This window comes from Microcaecilia unicolor, chromosome 1 (assembly GCF_901765095.1).
Source record: "Microcaecilia unicolor chromosome 1, aMicUni1.1, whole genome shotgun sequence".
NCBI lineage: Eukaryota > Metazoa > Chordata > Amphibia > Gymnophiona > Siphonopidae > Microcaecilia > Microcaecilia unicolor.
Window position 1 is genome coordinate 596853754 of NC_044031.1, and position 18386 is coordinate 596872139.

An 18386-nucleotide genomic window follows, 5' to 3' on the forward strand; every position below is an offset into this window, starting at 1 on the left:
TGCTGTGAAAGAGGATTTGTATATTATTGTAATGCCTCCTCCTCTTCTTTTGGTTCTGTTGATATGTATTATTTTATATCCTGATGGGCATAGGTCTAGTAGTTCAGGGTTGACTTCAATGTGCAGCCATGTTTCAGTTATGAGCAGCAGTCAGAGTTCCGTTTCTATCCAATCTCTTAGTAGTGTTGTGTTATTTACTGCCGATCTTGCATTTATGTAACGAATTTGTATTGGGGCATACGTGTCGTGTTTAATGTTGGTGTTTTTAACAGTTTGTAGTTGTGTGTGTGGTCTGCCTGGTTTGACTCAGAGAGACTCTTTTTCTTGTTTGCAGATTTGACATTATCTTTCTTCGCTTCCTGGAGGAGCTGCTACTCCAGTGGTGTGGGAAATACTTTTGATGGGTTTGGGTCTGGTTGCACAATTGTTGATACCACTGAAATATTATCCTTCTTGTTTGCGTGAATTTGTTAGAGTATGATTATGATAGCCTGGCTGTTAAGTGGGAGAGTGATTTGTTTTTACGGGTAGAAGATCACCAACTTAAGACTTCTCTTTTCAGCATTTCCAAAATTACTCACAAAGTTTTAATGTTGAACCTTAATTATAAATTTCTATGGGAATGTATGTATCTCCACGTAAAGCTTATAGTTTGACACTTCGCACCGATGATGTATGTTTGAAATATGCTGGGCCTAATGCTCATCTGGGTTGCATGTTTTGGAACTGCCTGTATATTTTGCTTTTCTGGCGGGAGTTCTCTGCTCATGTTTCCCATTTGTAGCAAGTTACATGGAGGCTGAACCCTGTCTCTTATTTGACTTATTTACTTTTTCCTTCCCGTCACCCCACGGTCTTCAGCCTTTTTTGAAGTGAAGCATCCTTACAGCAAAGGAGTTTATATCACATTTGATTGTTTCAGAAACACCTACAGTGTCACTCCACTATTATTCATCTGTGCTGACTGGATCATAGAGCGATTTTGGGCTTGTCTTCTGCCAGAGGAGATGCCTTTTGCACAGCTTGGTCTCTGTTTTGGTCCTCATTGACTCCTGCAGGGGCGTATCTGCGTGGGGCCTCAGGGGCCTGGGCCCCCGCAGATTTCGCCCTGGACCCCCCTACCGCTGCCAACCCTCCCCCTCCGTTGCTCGCCTACCTTCGCTGGCGGGGGACCCCAACCCCCGCCAGCCGAGGTCCGCGTCCTCCTGCCGCTGCCGGCTGCCTTTGGTCCTTTAATTCTTCCATTGAAGCTGGCGCCGACGAAAGTTTCTTTTGAGTCTGACGTCGCTGCACGTTGTACGTGCAGGACGTCAGACTCAGAAATTGTTTCTGAGTCTGACGTCCTGCACGTACAACGTGCAACGTGCAGCGACGTCAGATTCAAAAGAAACTTTTTCGTCGGCGCCAGCTTCAATGGAAGAATGAAAGGACCAAAGGCAGCCGGCAGCGGCAGGAGGACGCGGACCTCGGCTGGCGGGGGTTGGGGTCCCCCGCCAGCGAAGGTAGGCGAGCAACGGAGGGGGAGGGTTAGCAATGGCAGCGGCTGGGGGGAGGGGGATCGGCAATGGCGGCGGCGGCGGCGGGGGGGGGGGGGCGGCTATAATGTGCCCCCCCTCTCTGGCCCTGGCCCCCCCTACCGCCGCAGTTCAGATACGCCCCTGGACTCCTGTTGCACAGAGTAGGATTTTAAATGTGTAATTGTGTTCCTGTGGGTTCAATTTACTGAACCAATTCCTTTCTGAATTTTTTTTGTTTTGGGGTACAGGGGTATGGGTGGGAGGAGTGCTATCTTCGTTACTGTTGGTACCTTGTTCTTCCACTGACAGGGATTTCTCTTTCCTTTATAATTGTACTAGTAAAAAAGGCCCGTTTCTGTAGGCAAGGAAACGGGCCTTAGGCAGGCAGTTCCCCCTCCCCCCCTCCGTGCTACGGCCCCCTTGAACCCTCCCTTCCGCGAATCTGTCATCCCCCCCCCCCATTCCGGCGAAAACTGCCCCCCGCCGCCGCTGCTGCCGTTGTTGTGCTACCTGTTCTTACAGCCGAAGTGTTGTTCTTTCCTTCCCGTTGGTTCTTCAGTCATCTTGTCGGGACGTTCCTCTCTCTGCATGCGTCTGACGTCAGACGCACGGAGTTAAACTTTCTGAGAAGATGATTGAGGAACCCACCCGAAGGGCAGAACAACACTTCGGCTGTCAGCACAGGTAGTGCACAACAGCGGCGGGGGGTGCGGTTTTTGGCGTTTCGGTGGGAGGGATCGACAGGTTCAGGAAGGGGGTGGGTTTCGAGGGGACCGTAGCGTGGGGGTGACAGCTGATTCCGAGGCAGGCTGCGCGTGTTTCCCTACTCCTCTCCTTGCCTTGGAATCAGCTGTTTTGACGTCATTGACGTCCGTGCGTGTCTGCCTCGCAGTCCACCTGCAGCCAGGGAGCCACGGTCCCAAGCGTAGAACGTTGGAGGTGAGAATTATTATATAGGATGTATTCTGTAAGAAGCATGGCTTGTTTCTTTTGTTATATGTTGCTGGTAATTGATAAAGTTTTCTCAATATAAAGATTAATAAAATAAAATCTGGCATTCATTTTATTTGTACAACTGTAAAGGACCTATTTCACTCAGAATTAATCTTCCCTAGATCAGCATCAACCCCAAGATCATATAGACAGATGCACACCCCATTGATCAAAGCAGGAACAAGAAAAATGATTTCATGGAGCATATTGGAGCAAATAAGCAATAGGGAATCATCTTGTTAGTTGGGGGCGGGTGGTGCTAGATGCATAACTCAGCTCAAAATTAAGCAGTTTTTCCTAGGATGAGTGGTGTGGGAGCACCTGTCACTGGCTGGCTACTGGGATGAGGATATTGAATGGTTGGTAGTATTGTATATTCCACTATTTGTTTTTGTACAAAACAGTGTCTGATTCTTTAACTAGTGATAATGGGAGGAAAAATGGATGCTATGATTTTCTTGAAGCCTTTTCTGTAACAGATGTTGATTATCAGTGATGGTCTTTATTACGTGGTTAGATATTTTAAGGATGCTTTTTGAATGGGGTTCAGAAGAGGGTTGCAGAGATGGCATATTTTCCCAGTGCAGTGATGACTCGAATAATTTCTGACAGTTAACTAGTCTCTAAGCTACTTCAATTAGCTTGTTTTCCATAATAAGAAACTTAATTAAGATGGAGTGTATCCTGTGACAAGGTAGTTTGTGAAAATGTCTTTTAAATTTGTAAAGGGAAGCTTAGGGACCTTTTCATTTAAATAAAAGGATGGTGCAAAGATATTAATTCCTAAACCTAGTTTTACCACTATAGATCTTAATTCCTATTTAAATAAGGACAATATCAATTCCCAGCTTATATTAATTCTCTTCTGAGTCTTCATAGAGAGGCTTGATCATTGTATAATTCACATAAATCTGCATTTCAGAAATGCATTTTTTTCTTCTTTATAGGTTTTTATGCAGGTCCCAATTTTATTTTAAAAACATTTACACACTGCCCATCCACAGTTCTAGGCACATCATTCTGTTCCTCCCCACCTCCACCAAATAAAACTGCTTGGGGGTTTCTGCACCCCAAATGCATTAATTAGTTGTTTTTTTATACTGAAGCTTAACTGCCAAGCATTTAACTAGTCTTCTAGTTTTTCTTTAGATCATTTCATTTTGTCTACCCCCCATGGGAGGTGTTTGATCTGTTACAGAATTTTGTGTTATCTGCAGAAACCTAACATTTTTCTTTTAACTTTTCTATAGTATCGCTCAGAAAAATGTTGAACAAAACTGGCCTCAGGACTGATCTATAAGGCATTTCACTACTTACATTTATCATTGTTGAATAAATTCAGGGTCCAATTTTCAAAGGATTTATGTTCCTTACTTTGAGTGTTATGCTCCTAAATTGACACAGTCTTCGTTATCAGACTCAGATGATCATGTTTTGCGAATTACTCTTGGCTCAAATTCATTCCTTAGTGTCCCTCCGGACCGGCCCAGGATTGGACTGATGGGTTGTGCACACCTCCCAGCAGGTGGAGACTGAGAAAATTCTGATTCTAGAGAGCCAATAAGAGCCCTGGCCATGTGACCCTAGCCTCAGTATTTTCTCAGTCTCCAGCAGGTAGGAGGTGAGCCCATTAGTCTCTCTCTCTCTTTTTCTAATTAAATAAAAATAATAATAATAATCCTTCTGTACCTAGGGAATCTAGTTGTAGGGGCTAGGCAGAAAGGAATTTTTCTCTGTAACCTCTGGAGTGTCAAACTTGGGTGTCCCTGGTCCCTCCCCACCCCTTCCTCCCCATCTCCCTTTGCTGTGCTGGGAAAAGCTACCCTTTCGGTGGAAAGGTGTTTAGCCTTTGGGAGAGGCAGCCACTTTTCGATTTTTCCTTAAAAAAAAAAAAGAGAAGCCTCTTTGGGAGAGGCAGCCACTTTTCGATTTTTCCTTTAAAAAAAAAAAAAAAAAAAAAAGAAGCCATTCTCTCCTCAAAGCCCTAACGAGCAGCACTATGGCGGAGAAATTGAAGCGCTGCTCCGTTTGCCATCGGGGGGGGGGGAGGGGGGCGCCCTCGGCTCCTGTAAATGCTGTACAGTGCTAGAAGTCACAGCGGTGCCTGTTCCTCCAGCTGCGTCGGTGGCTGCGCATTCCTTACCGTCTTCCCGTCCGGTCACGCCTGCCTTAGCGCCCTCCTGTTTGGCCTCGGAAGTGCCTGGCTCCTCCGTTTTGGCGAGGAAGGCCGCCATCTTGCCTGCAGCTGCAGGTCCTACAGCACGCAAAATCTCCTCTGATGCACAGCCTTCAGGAGTGGGAGCAACGGAGACAGTGTCCCTGGTGCAGACTGGAAGGACTCAGGAGGGGGGTTTTCCCCCTGAGTTTGTCCTCTAGATGCACTAGACTTTCTTGATGAAAAAGTCAGGTCTTGGGGCAGGAGTTGCAGGTGAGTCCACCTCCAGACCTTTTCCTCCTTCAAAAAGACCTAGATGCTGGGATCCAGAAGTGGACCCAGTGTCCAACCAGGATCGGGAACTGCCCTTCTTGGAAGAGGAGGAAGGCTTAGTGGAGGAGGTTTGGGAGGACCAAGTTGCTGCGGTCCTTGCTGCAGATCCCTTCCCTCAGGGAGAAAATCCTTCGGTAGCTCAGATCTTTTACTAGGAAGACTTACAGGACTCATTTCCTTGGTCTCCTCCACTCTACATTTTGAGGAAGAACCAAACCTGAATCCCATTGGGACATTATTAAGGCACACTGGGATGTTCCTGACTCCTCTTTTCGTCTATCCAGGTCGATGACCCGCCTTTACTCAGTGCCGGAGGTGGACAGGACTCTTCTTAAGGTCCCAGTGATTGACGTGGTGGTCTCAGCGGTTACCAAGCGTGATACGGTTCTGGTGGATGGTGGAACAGCCCTCCGGGATGTCCAGGACAGAGATTGGATTCTCTTCCTAAGAATAGTTTTGATGTCTCCGCTTTGGCAGTGCAGGTGGTTATCTGCGGTTCCCTGGTGGCCAGAGCCTGCTTCCGCTGGGTGGAGAGAGTCCTGGATAGGTCCTCGGATGATCTTTCTGCTATAGATGTGGAAGTGGCCAAGGATTGGAAAAATTGGTGCGTTCTCTGGGGGATACGAAGGTTCCTCGCCTCCCGGAAGATAGGCCTCGCCCGTCTAGTGGGGGTGCTTTGTTTGGCCATGGTCAGGCGAGGGATTTCCATAGGTTTCACACCGGCTGGGGAGCTCAGGCTCAGAGGTCCATGTTTTTCCACAGATCTCAGTCCTTTCGAGGTTTCTGTAGAGGAGGTCGAGACTCAGGTGTCCTATTCCGGTCCCCCTCCCGTTCTTCCCAATGAAGGTGAACGGGCCTCTCCTCTGATTCCTGTAGGAGCTCGGCTGTCACAGTTCTTTCAGAGGTGGGCCCATATTATCTCTGACCAGTGGGTCTTGGAGGTTATTCGAGACGGCTATGCCTTAGAATTGGCCAAGCCTCTTTCAGACACCTTTCTAGAGTCTTCTTGTTGCTCTTGCTGCAAAGCTGCTGCAGCACGGGGACACTCTACAGAGGCTCTTGGACCTTCAAGCCATTTGTCCAGTTCCTCCTTCAGAGTACAGACAGGGTCCTATTTTGGATCTCAGAGCCGTCAATTGGGCTGTCAAAGTCACAAGTTTTTGAATGGAGACCCTTCAGTCGGTGATAGTGGCAGTTCGTACAGGAGAGTTTCTATTGACCTTAGATCTGATGGAAGGTTATCTGCATATTCCTATCAGGACCATTCACCAAAAGTTCTTGCGGTTTGCGATTCTTGGACACCATTTTCAATTTCGGGCTCTGCCGTTTGGCCTAGCTACAGCTCCATGCACGTTCACCAAAGTCATGGTAGTGGTGGCAGCGGCCCTCAGGAAAGAGGGGATCCTGGTCCACCCGTACTTGGACAACTGGCTCATCAGGGTGAAATCTTATCAGGAGAGTCGGCAGGTCACGGACCGAGTAGTGCATTTCTTGCAGTCCCTAGGTTGGGTGGTGAACTCAGCCAACAGCCGTCTGGTTTCTTCGCAGGCCCTGGAGTATTTAGGGGTTACCTTCAACACGGCGCGGGATCGTGTTTTTCTTCCCAGGGTATAGTCCTCAAACTACGATCTCAGATTCAAGGGTTACTTCACAGACGCATCTTCTGTGCTAGAGATTTTCTTCAGGTCCTGTGCTCCATGGCAGCGACTATAGAGGTAGTCCCCTGGGCCAGGTCACACACAAGGTCTCTCCAATTTTCTTTCCTGTCCAGATGGTCCTCAGACGGACTCCCTTCAGGTGAGGTTGCCTCTGCATTCCCAGGAGCGCAGCAGTCTCTTCTGGTGGCTACGGACAGAAAATCTCAACAGAGGAATGCTGCTGGAGTCTCCACAGTGGATAGCATTAATGACCGATGCCGGCCGGGGAGCCCATTGCTTAGGCAGGTTGGCACAGAGTCTCTGGTCCCCCTGGAAGCGTCCCAGTCCATCAATTTGTTGGAGACCAGGGCAATTCGTCTAGCTCTGGAGGAGTTTCGTTCCCTGGTGGCAGGCAGGCGGTGCGAGTTCTGTCGGACAATGCCACGGTAATGGCCTATGTCAACCGCCAGGGGGGAACGAAGAGTCTGCTCTTACGACGGGAGATGGTGAGTCTCATGGCATGGGCAGAGCTTCACCTGACCGCCATGTGGCAGGAGTCGAAAACATTCAGACGGATTTTCTCAGTTGTCATACCCTCAATCCAGGGGAATGGTCTCTCAGCTCTCAGGCGTTTCAGTTAATAGTAACTCAGTGAGGCACTCCAGTTCTAGATCTTTTTGCCTCCAGTCTCAACTCAAAGGTTCCTCGCTTCTTCAGTCGCCGAAGAGACTCAAGAGCAGCAGGGATAGACACCCTCTTAACAGCAGTGACCTTCTGGTCTTCTATATGCGTTTCCTCCATGGCCTATCTTGGGTCGTCTCTTACAAAGGATCGAGGCTCACGGATGCCCAGTAGTCCTAGTGGCTCCATATTGGCCCTGACGTCCGTGGTACGCGGTTCTCCAGCGTCTTTGGTCTGCGCCTCCTCTTCGTCTCCCTGTTCACAAGAACCTTCTATTGCAAGGACAGATTCCTCACCCAGACCCAGCTCGATTTTTTGTCTTACGGCCTGGCTCTTGAATGGGCTCGCTTAACTAAAAGAGGCTATTCCGCTCCAGTGATTTCTACCATGCTTTGGTTGCATCGTCGGTCTACATCTCTGAATTATATTCGCACCTGGAGGATTTTTGAGGCTTGGTGTTCAGATGATGGTACTTCTCCCTTCCTGGCTTCAGTGGCGGAGATGTTGGATATTCTGCAGTGAGGCTTTGATAAAAGATTGTCTCTCTCTTCTCTTAAGGTGCAGGGTGTGGCACTTTTCCTGTTTCCGAGGTCGGATACGAGGTAAGTCGTTGGCTAGTCTTCCTGATGTCTCCCGTTTTTTGAAGGGAGTTAGTCTTCTTCGTCCGCCAGCCAGAGCGGTCTTTCTGTCTTGGGATTTCAACCTGTTGCCTTCTGCACTGACGGGTCCTCCTTTTGAACCGTTGTCTTCTTGTTCCCTTAAGGATTTGACTCCCAAGACAGTATTTTTAGTGGCCATTGCTTCAGCAAGGAGGGTCTTGGAGCTGCAAGCCTTTTCCTGCAGGCCTCCGTTTTTGGAGTTTTCCAAGGAGTTAGTGGTTCTGTGTCCGGTACCTTCTTTCCTGCCTAAGGTAGTTTCTCGGTTTCATCATTCCCAGTCAATCTTCCTTCCTGTCCTGGGGTCTTCCTCGAGCACAGAGTCTCAGAGGAAGTTGTGTACATTGGATGTTAAGAGAGTTCTTAAACGATATCTGAGGGTTACTGAAGACTTTCGGCGCACGGACCGTCTTTTTTATTCTCCTTGCCAGTTTGCGTAAGGGTTTGGCTGCTTCTAAGCCTACTATATCTCGGTGGCTCAAGGAGATGATAGCTTCTTCCTACCTTCTGGTGGGGAGAGCAGTCCCGGAAGATGTTAAAGCTCACTCTACAAGGGGACAAGCGGCTTCATGGGCGGAGCGGTTCTTGATGCTGCCCGCGGACATTTGTAAGACAGCGATGTGGGCCTCTCTCCATTCCTTTTCTAGGCACTACAGACTGGACGTACAGTGTCGGCAGGAGGCGGTCTTTGCGACTTGAGTACTTACAGCGAGCTTGCTAGGGTCCCTCCCTTAGGACTACTGCTTTGTTACTTCCCATCAGTCCAATCCTGGGCCGGTCCGGAGGGACGCTATGGAAGGAGAAATTAGACCTTACCTGCTAATTTGCTTTCCTTTAGTAGTCACACCACTCCTTAAAAAACCTTCATTGGACCCTACCTGTCCTTCCAACTATCGCCCCATCTCCCTCCTCCCTTTCCTATCCAAGATACTTAACGTGCTGTTCACTGGCGTTGCCTTGACTTTCTTTCATCTCAAGCTATTTTTGATCCACTTCAATCTGGCTTTCACCCCCTTCATTCAACTGAAACAACACTTGCTAAAGTCTCCAATGATCTGTTCCTAGCCAGATCCAAAGGTCTCTATTCTATCCTCATCCTTCTCGATCTATCTGCTGCTTTTGACACTATTGACCACAGCCTACTCCTTGATATGCTGTCCTCACTTGGATTTCAGGGCTCTGTTGTTTCCTGGTTTTCTTCTTATCTCTCCCAGCGTACCTTTAGTGTATACGCTAGTGGATCCTCTTCTACTTCTATCCCACTGTCAGTTGGTGTACCTCAGGGATCTGTCCTGGGACCTCTTCTCTTCTCCATCTATACTTCTTCCCTTGGTGCTCTGATCTCATCCCATGGTTTTCAGTATCATCTTTACGCTGATGACTATCAGATCTACCTCTCCACACCAGAAATCACCTCTCGCTTAGACTATTGCAACTTGCTTCTCACAGGTCTCCCACTTAGCCATCTCTCTCCTCTTCAATCTGTTCAAAATTCTGCTGCACGACTAATATTCCGCCAGGGTCGTTATGCTCATATTTGCCCTCTCCTCAAGTCACTTCACTGGCTTCCTATCCGTTTCCGCATACAGTTCAAACTCCTCTTATTGACCTATAAGTGCATTCACTCTGCAGCTCCTCAGTACCTCTCCACTCTCATCTCTCCCTACATTCCTCCCCGGGAACTCCGTTCACTGGGTAAATCTCTCTTATCTGCACCCTTCTCCTCCACCGCTAACGCCAGACTCCGTTCCTTTTATCTTGCTGCACCATATGCCTGGAATAGACTTCCTGAGCCGGTATGTCAAGCTCCCTCTCTGGCCGTCTTCAAATCTAAGCTAAAAGCCCACCTTTTTGATGCTGCTTTTAACTCCTAACCCTTATTCACTTGTTCAGAACCCTTATTTTATCATCCTCACCTTAATATTCCCTTATCTCTTGTTTGTCCTGTTTGTCTGTCCTAATTAGATTGTAAGCTCTGTCGAGCAGGGACTGTCTCTTCATGTTCAAGTGTACAGCGCTGTGTACGTCTAGTAGCGCTATAGAAATGATTAGTAGTAGTACTTTAGTCCTTCCAGACCGGCCCAGGTCCCTCCCGTGTTTTGTGTTCTTTCAAGAGTAGGGACTTGTACATAGTTTTGGAGTCCAGTTCTTTCAGTCTTCTGCGACGGAGCTGCTCTGCAGTTCTGTAAAAAAAAAAAAAAAAAACATATATATATAAGCAATTACCAAAAACAACCATTACATTAATTATCAATCTTTATTCATATAACACATTAAATAATTCACATTATTGTTCAATAAACAATTTTAAAATCCACTCACATCAACCCATTCATTCCATCATCCATCCACAATCATATTCTATTACAAAACATACTCTATTAAAATCATTCCACAATTACACCATCAAAACCGTCATCAACACTGCTACAATCTCCTTATTCCATACTTTTGCTCCTTTTCTAACTCTTTCCGTCAGGAATAATATCTTACATCAGACATAATCCATATAGATAGCTCTCTCCTCTCGTTAATAAATTCCAATGGATTCCACTAAAGTTTGCCAGCTCTATAGACACATGTTCAAGTCTTTTCCAAATCTTATTTTCTTTAAATCTTTTATTGGAATTCAAATACAGTTCTCGATGATTGTATCCTCTTAGTTTTTTAGCAAGCCTTAAATTCAGTATCCTTAATACCACTTTTCAACCATCAGGCTGGAGAAATATATGCATCAATGTTCATCTCTGCCGTGTCTATTGGTTTTATCTCAGTGGTAAGGAAGTTCTTTAATCCACGACCCAACACGAACGTGTTTCGCTCCCTTGAGCGTCTTCAGGGGTCAGTTTCTAAGTGAACAATAATGCTATTAAAATCTCACATACACAGTTCATATTGTCACAAAACTGAAGACTAAATTTACTTACTGGCTATCGCAGGCGTTAGGCATTCGAGCGCAGGTCGCTTGCGGAAACGTCAAAGATGCCTACACATGCGCACATGCAATGTTGGGACCCAGTATTTAAACACCTATCACTGAATGCTGAGCCACTCAATTTCCTTATTTAACCCATTAGGGATGACAGTATTCCACCTGAAAATCAGGCGTTGTTCATTCTGTAGTAATTTTAAAGGAATATTACCACCTCTTATAAACGTAACCTGACTCAACACCACGAATCGCAACTCTTGAACCTCATGGCCCTTTAAAAGTCGTATTGCTCAGCATTTTAGTAGTTTGCGTGTTGGTCGAAAAGAGGCACCTGTTGTGGCCCATTAGGAGTTGGTGGTGTTGTTGTTGGTTACATTTGTACCCCGCGCTTTCCCACTCATGGCAGGCTCAATGCGGCTTACATGGGGCAATGGAGGGTTAAGTGACTTGCCCAGAGTCACAAGGAGCTGCCTGTGCCTGAAGGGGGAATTAAACTCAGTTCCTCAGGACCAAAGTCCACCACCCTAACCACTAGGCCACTCCTCCACATGGCTTGTCCGTCATTTAAGCACATTTTATGGGTGCTTTGTGGCTGCTTTGATTCCAATGGGCACAGAAGGTTGGTCTTTCTCTTCTTTCCTGCTTTGTTAGTCAAATACTGAGGCTAGGGTCACATGGCCAGGGCTCTTATTGGCTCTCTGGAGTCAGAATTTTCTCAGTCTCCACCTGCTGGAAGGCGTTCACAACCCATCAGTCCAATCCTGGGCCTGTCCGGAGGGACTAAAGGAAAGCAAATTAGCAGGTAAGGTCTAATTTCTCCTTTTGTATTTCAACAAACCTCAACGGTACCACTCTAACAGCTCATAATCCCATTGCTCCCTAACCTTTATGCACCACATAATCACTGGTCTATTATTTACTGAACAAGCAAGAGATGATTGGAGAGACTGTGATCATTTTAAAAGGGGACAGTTCTTGAGGAGGCCTCAGGCAAAATTTGAATGTTGGCTAAGAGCCCCCCTTTTCAATACGGATTATGAAGTTTTGGGCCAGAATAAGTTAAATGAAAGGATCATACTTTTTAAAGTTAATGAAAAGAGCAGTAATTTGGAGTTAATAAAATATTGAATAAGCGCTTAGAATTTTTTTCAGTAAACAATAGACCACTGATGATGTGGTATATAAAGCTTAGGCAGAGATGAAATTGTGAGCTGCTGGAGTTGTATCGCTGAGGTCTGGTGAAATAAAGAGTGAATTTGGGCCAAGAATTATTTGCAAAATATGATCATCTGAGTCTGATAACGAAGACTGTGTTTCTTTACTTAGATGAAAAATTTGAGGTTTCTCTAGTATGAATGCTCCTAGATTGATCACTGAAAATTTACTAAGGCTGAGTGCATTAATTTTATTTAAAATTTCATTAAACTCCTAAATTTAGGTGCATAAAAAATGGGTAGTAACAAGTACAGATTTAGGGCAATTAAAATAAACTTTAGGAGCTTAGCATTGATTTGTCAGTACTAGCCACATAAATTAGATTCATAAATCTAGGCAAATGGCAGGCCTAAACTTATAATCATAAATTTTACGCTCCTAAATTAAGATGAATTTCGAGCTGAAAACTTAGGGTTCTTTTACTAAGCTGCATTAAGCAGCTAACACAGGTTTTATCACATGGTAAATATTAGCTTTTGCATTTGCTACTGTCTCCTGCATTAAGAACTGCAGCACACAGCAAAAAATCACATATTGCTGCCTAATATGAGAATGGGCAGGAGCTGGGTGTGACATAGGCAGCCAGAGGAGAGTAGCTGTGACAACTAGTGCATAGGTCCCCCTATATAGAAGACTGACCTCTAGCAGTAGTACCATAAGAGTATCATTAGTGGTTATTGGTGCCAGTTTGAATTTCCTTCTGCTGCTGCCTGGGACCCACAAGACCATTAATGCTATTGTAGATAAGAAAGAATGCTCCTGAAAGATGCTTGGGTTAGGAAGATCATCATGTGTTTTGAGTCTGCCTGTACTCCAAAGTTTCTGACCTGTGATATAAGGGGGAGTCCAGGGTTCCCAAAACGGATTTTGATGTCAGGTATGTGACTGCGTATGTTAGGGACCCACGGGAGCTCAGTTTTACTTGGGTTCAGGCAAACCTTGTTGTTTTTAGCCCATTCTTGAATTGCTGTTAAACAGGTAGTTGGCTTATTGAGTGCTGTAGATAAGTTTTTGGTTCAGTGGTTATAAGTAGTTGCATATCATCCATGTAGATGGAGAACCAAGTATCCATTGACCAAATCAACTCATTTAATGGCATCCCTCTTTGAGTTTTAATTTCTTTGTTCTGTGTCTAAGGAATATTTTACATCCTTCTCTTATAGTGTGAGTGTGGGCCTTTGGGTGGTAAGTAAGCAAACATGAAATAGAAAACACAGTGGGTACCAATTGATATATGATACATATTATGGTCTCCACCTCTTCAATGTCGCTTTCGGCACCTAACCATTGTACCTCTATCCAGGAAGTCTAGACTGCCTCAATCTTGATTGACTGCACTTTTTGTCCTTTAGATTGTAAGCTCCTTTGAGCAGGGACAGTCCTTCTTTGTTAATTGTACAGCGCTTTGCAACCCTGGTAGCGCTTTAGAAATGTTAAATAGTAGTAGTAGTAGCATTTCAAAAAGCGTCAATTTATAGTGTCAGTATTTAAAAAGTGGATATTAACTTGTCTTCTTCATGAAAACTCATAAAATGTTCTGTTAATTGAAGTATGACTGTTATTAAAAACTGACAGATATTTAGATAAATGTTTCTTCATAATAATTTCAGGAAGTTCCCAGTTTGTGAAAATTATATATATATAATATATAATACACAAACCAAAATATCTGTATCGATCTATTTGTATATAGATCTATCTATATATAGTGGTGGCATAGGTACTACAGTTCAGTGTTTCATAAAATACTACGCTGAATCTGTTTGAGGCAGATTTAGACATAACTATGGCTGTACTGTTGTCACTGACAAAGAAGTCTAGTGTCGCTATTGAAAGACTGTTCCATCAAACTACTGAATATTAAAGATTGCACCTTTCAGTGTTTACCGTTTAGGTTTTGCGAAGCTTGAGGTGGTCAGTTTTCAAAGATATTGAAATGCCTGACCATGGAGTAATGCCTAGATTCCTGGTTCTGAATATTAACCTTAAAAATGTTGTTAAATGTGGCCATGCAGTTTCACAATATAGCTGTTTTTAAGTAAGTAAGTTCGATTCCCACTTCAGGCACAGGCAACTCCTTGTGACTCTGGGCAAGTCATTTAACCCTCCATTGCCCCATGTAAGCCGCATTGAGCCTGCCATGAGTGGGGAAGCGCGGGGTACAAATGTAACAAAAATAAAATAAAAAATAATAAACTATGATTTGATAACTGATTATTTCATTATATATGAGCATTCAATGTGGCAGTGATAGAGTGGGAATTCTATAATATGCATAGTTCTCTGTTTCCAAAACATCACATTTTAGTCACCAAAAGTATCTATAAGAATTGAAGGTACAAGTCTTTGTGATATTCTTCTTTAGATAGTTTTCAAATGGAACGTACAGATGTACTTTTCCTTTGAAAGTTTCCTAGGGGGAAAATACTTGCCAGCATTTACACTTGCATCTTCTGTGGACAGCATTCTCAAAATAGTATGTGCACTTTGTAAAATACAAGAGTGCTTGTAGTATGCCTGCCCACTTGTGGAATCATCTCCACAAATAGCAGGTAAGAATAAGAGCATTATGGAATCAATATGTGTACTTTTATCCCCATAAAGGGACTTTGAACATGCCCTTCCGAGATCTATCTTGGGTAAATGTGATGCTGCATTGAATTGAAATGTTCAACCTATTAGTCAACCAGATAGCTCAATTTCAAATTTCTCTTTTTCAAAATAATTTCAATTTTTAATTTCTCTTTCAGGAGTATGATGATGGATATGGTACAGCTTATGATGAACCAAGCTATGACTCTTATGATAACAGTTATAACACCCGCACACAAAGGTGAGATTAAACTCTGCTATTTTCAAATATATAAATACTTGCTAGCTATCCTGTGACCTAAGACTGTTAGATGCAGTACTATTTCTTGAAGATGAGCAGGTTCACTAAGACAATACAAATACTCGTATCACTGTACATTGGTTCACTTTCAAGGAAAAGCCATCAGTACACAGTGGTTTGCACGCTACATTGGTTATACAGCACCCCTCTGTTCCTCTTAGTCCACCTTGCCAAACTGACAATTTTATTCAAGTGGCTTCACAGCATTATAAAGCAGTTTTCTTATTCTTTTGCCAACCCCATTTGCTAACATCTCTTACTTAAAATATTTTAGCAAAGTGGTAGAAAGCTTATTTTGTTTGTTTTACTACTCTGTCTCATTTTTTTTTAATGGGGCTGGATAATAGTCACTCAGACACATTTTTTTACAGAATATCCTTGTTTTGATTTGACACTGTTTCCCTTTTCATATTCAAGAAGCAGATTAGTGACTTGTCTGAAGTGCAACAAAGTGTCAGTTGCTGATCATACCAAGATTTGCTTCAAGTGTCTGGGACAAGGAAGTAACAGCAGCAACCTCCTAAATCCCAGACAAAGAATGCAGCATTAGGTGCAAACAAGTGTTCAGTCAAAACCTACCCCTAATTTTCTGAGCAGCAACAGTATAACCCAGGGTCACAGAGAGGAAGGGGGGGTGGGCTGGACAAAATTTGTCGGGTCCGGCCTCCAAGGGGAGGCCTGGGCCCAGTACCTGAACTGACAAGCTTCTTCTTGCTGCTTGCTTCCAGGTCTGTCCTCCCATGCTTTTGCATGCCGCCCAGGACCTGGATGATTGCATTAGCGCTATATCGCTTTAATGCAATTGTGCGGGTCCTGACTTCCAGAGCAGGAGAGGACAGACCATGGGAGCAGGCACGCAGGAAGCAGCTTGCCGGGCCTGGGCCCTCCTTGGAGGCAAAGAGAAGGGTAAGGGATGGGCAGGAGCGGCGGTTCGAGTGGGGGGGGGGGGGGGAGAGGGATGGCGCGAGTGGAGAGGACAGCTTGCGGCAATTCGGTTCTGCCCTGGTCCCGGCTATGCCTCTCGGCGGCCCTGGTATAACCAGTCTCTTGATCAGCCCTAGAGATCACCTTTTCATTTCATGGCAAAGTGCCTCTATTGCCCCTGTCTCATTTGGATTATATTTCTCCCCAACAAAAAACTCCTTACCCATTAATAATTGTTGAAGAAAACTCTTTGGTAGGGAATTAAACATTTGACTGCATGTCTTCAGAAAAAGCAGAATTGCTTACCCATAACCTGCATTTTCTGAAGACCGCAGTTGAGTAGTCATACTAACCAGGTCCAGCTTAACCACCAGGAAGACTAGTCAGTCACCTAGGATGGCATCTGCATCCATAGCTAAGCAGTAGATCTTGACAGCCTCTTTCTCAAATAACCATTGACATGTATATTTATCCAGAAGAAGGGCAAGCAATGTACCAGGGTATCTGGTGATGGTAGGGTGACAATGAATGTTGAGCATGCTTATTAAGCTCTCACAAGAGACTTAAGGACCTGAGGGTTAATCAAGAGGGGTACAAGGCTGGAGGTTTGCATAGAGTGCCTAATACTCTTGTACAGGCCCTGGCAGCAATCAACCTTCCTCCTCTTCAAAGTTGTTCGAACCTGACATGCATGAACAGTCAAACGTTTTGGCTTAAGAGACCTCTGTAACATTTCTATTTACCAATGGCTTTCTTATGACCACTTATATGACTTATGGTCTGTTTTCAGAGAACACTTGTTAAAATAGAGATATTATTTTATCTTTATTATTTTACACTATATATACAACATTATGTATGATACAGTGGCATTCTATTGCATTAAAAGCTGTATTGGATTGAATTTATTCATTTTATATTCTGCATTTATACATTAGTGTTAAAGTGGTTAATTGTGTTGAACTGGTTACATTTTTTTAGTCAACTGATATTTGTAATGTATACAAATAGACAAAGGTGAATTTATGCCAGGTCACTGACCCAGAATCTCTGCATCAGGAGTCTAACAAGTTAATGAAATGAAGTGGTAACAACAGCCCACATAGGCAAAAGGAGTGGTCAACTGTGTCAGTAGCCCATATGGCCTGAAGAGAATTGGAGGTGACAGCTCACTTGAGCTAGACAAAAAGTGATGGCAGCTTCATCATTTTTTAAAACTGTAATCCAGAGGCTACTGGGGACAGGGAAAAGGGGGAGAGTATTGTTTCAGATAGGCCTTATTGCTGAAGAGAGTGAGGTGGAGAGGAGTTAGGTGCTTATAATACCTCAAACCCAATATATGTGTGTCTAGGTATATGTGTGTGTATATATTATGGATGTCCATTTGTTAGTAAACCTTTAAAAAATTGAATGCACACTAAATCAATATAGTGCATGTTGATGAATGGATGTAGAAATGCACCAAGCCTAACAGTTGGAATTTGAATTTTAAAATGTATACAATAAAGCTTAAAATTAGTGAGAAAAATAGTTGATTCTATAGTATATGTTAATATTATCTGATGTCTCTCAGCTCAAGGTAAAGTTATGCGTTACATCTATGAAAATCTATTCCACTAGAGGTACTGATGGGTGCTGTAGGTTATTTGAGTTGTTACATGCAGATATTGGGTTTACACATGTAAATAAGCATTCATTTATATACAATTTTAGAAAATGTGCTGCTTCTAACTTTGTGCTGTGGTGCATGGAGATCTGAAGAAAGCATGTTCATTTATTTGTTACATTTGAATCCCACATTTCCCCACCTATTTACAGGCTCATTGTGGCTTACATAGTACCGTAAAGGTGTTTGCCAATTCCGGTATTGTTCATGCTTAGAGTTTGGAAACATGTGAACTCATGTTCACATCAGTATGAACAAAATACAGTAATGTTTTGGTAGAATAAGGTTCCTGTGTAACAGACATATTAGGGAATTGTAGAGGAAGAGAATCGAGTTTTGGTTTTGAGTGGAGGAGTGGCCTAGTGGCTAGGGTGTTGGACTTTGGTCCTGGGGAACTGAGGAACTGAGTTCGATTCCCACTTCAGGCACAGGCAGCTCCTTGTGACTCTGGGCAAGTCACTTAACCCTCCATTGCCCCATGTAAGCCGCATTGAGCCTGCCATGAGTGGGAAAGTGCGGGGTACAAATATAAATAAAAGAAAAAGAGTTTTGGTTTTGTTGTGTTGCAAGGTACCGGCATTTAAGTTGGGTCGGTGAGGTATGTCTTTTTGAACAGGTTGGTTTTTAGTGATTTCTGGAAGTTTAAGTGATCATATGTTGTTTTCACGGCTTTAGGTAATGCGTTCCATAGTCGTGTGCTTATGTAGGAAAAGCTGGATGCATAAGCTGATTTGTATTTGAGTCCTTTGCAGCTTGGATAGTGGGGATTTAGGTATGTCCGTGT

The 18386-nt window shown here is 44.2% G+C and overlaps 1 protein-coding gene across 1 annotated transcript in view; it reads left to right on the plus strand.

Annotated features, from left to right (window-relative positions):
- KHDRBS3 (KH RNA binding domain containing, signal transduction associated 3) overlaps positions 1–18386 on the plus strand; it is a 443659-nt gene that overhangs the window by 233955 nt on the left and 191318 nt on the right. Inside the window, exon 7 of the mRNA XM_030219492.1 lies at positions 14870–14952. Within this exon, the coding sequence (XP_030075352.1) occupies positions 14870–14952 (83 nt within the window). The remainder of the gene's footprint in view (positions 1–14869; positions 14953–18386) is intronic.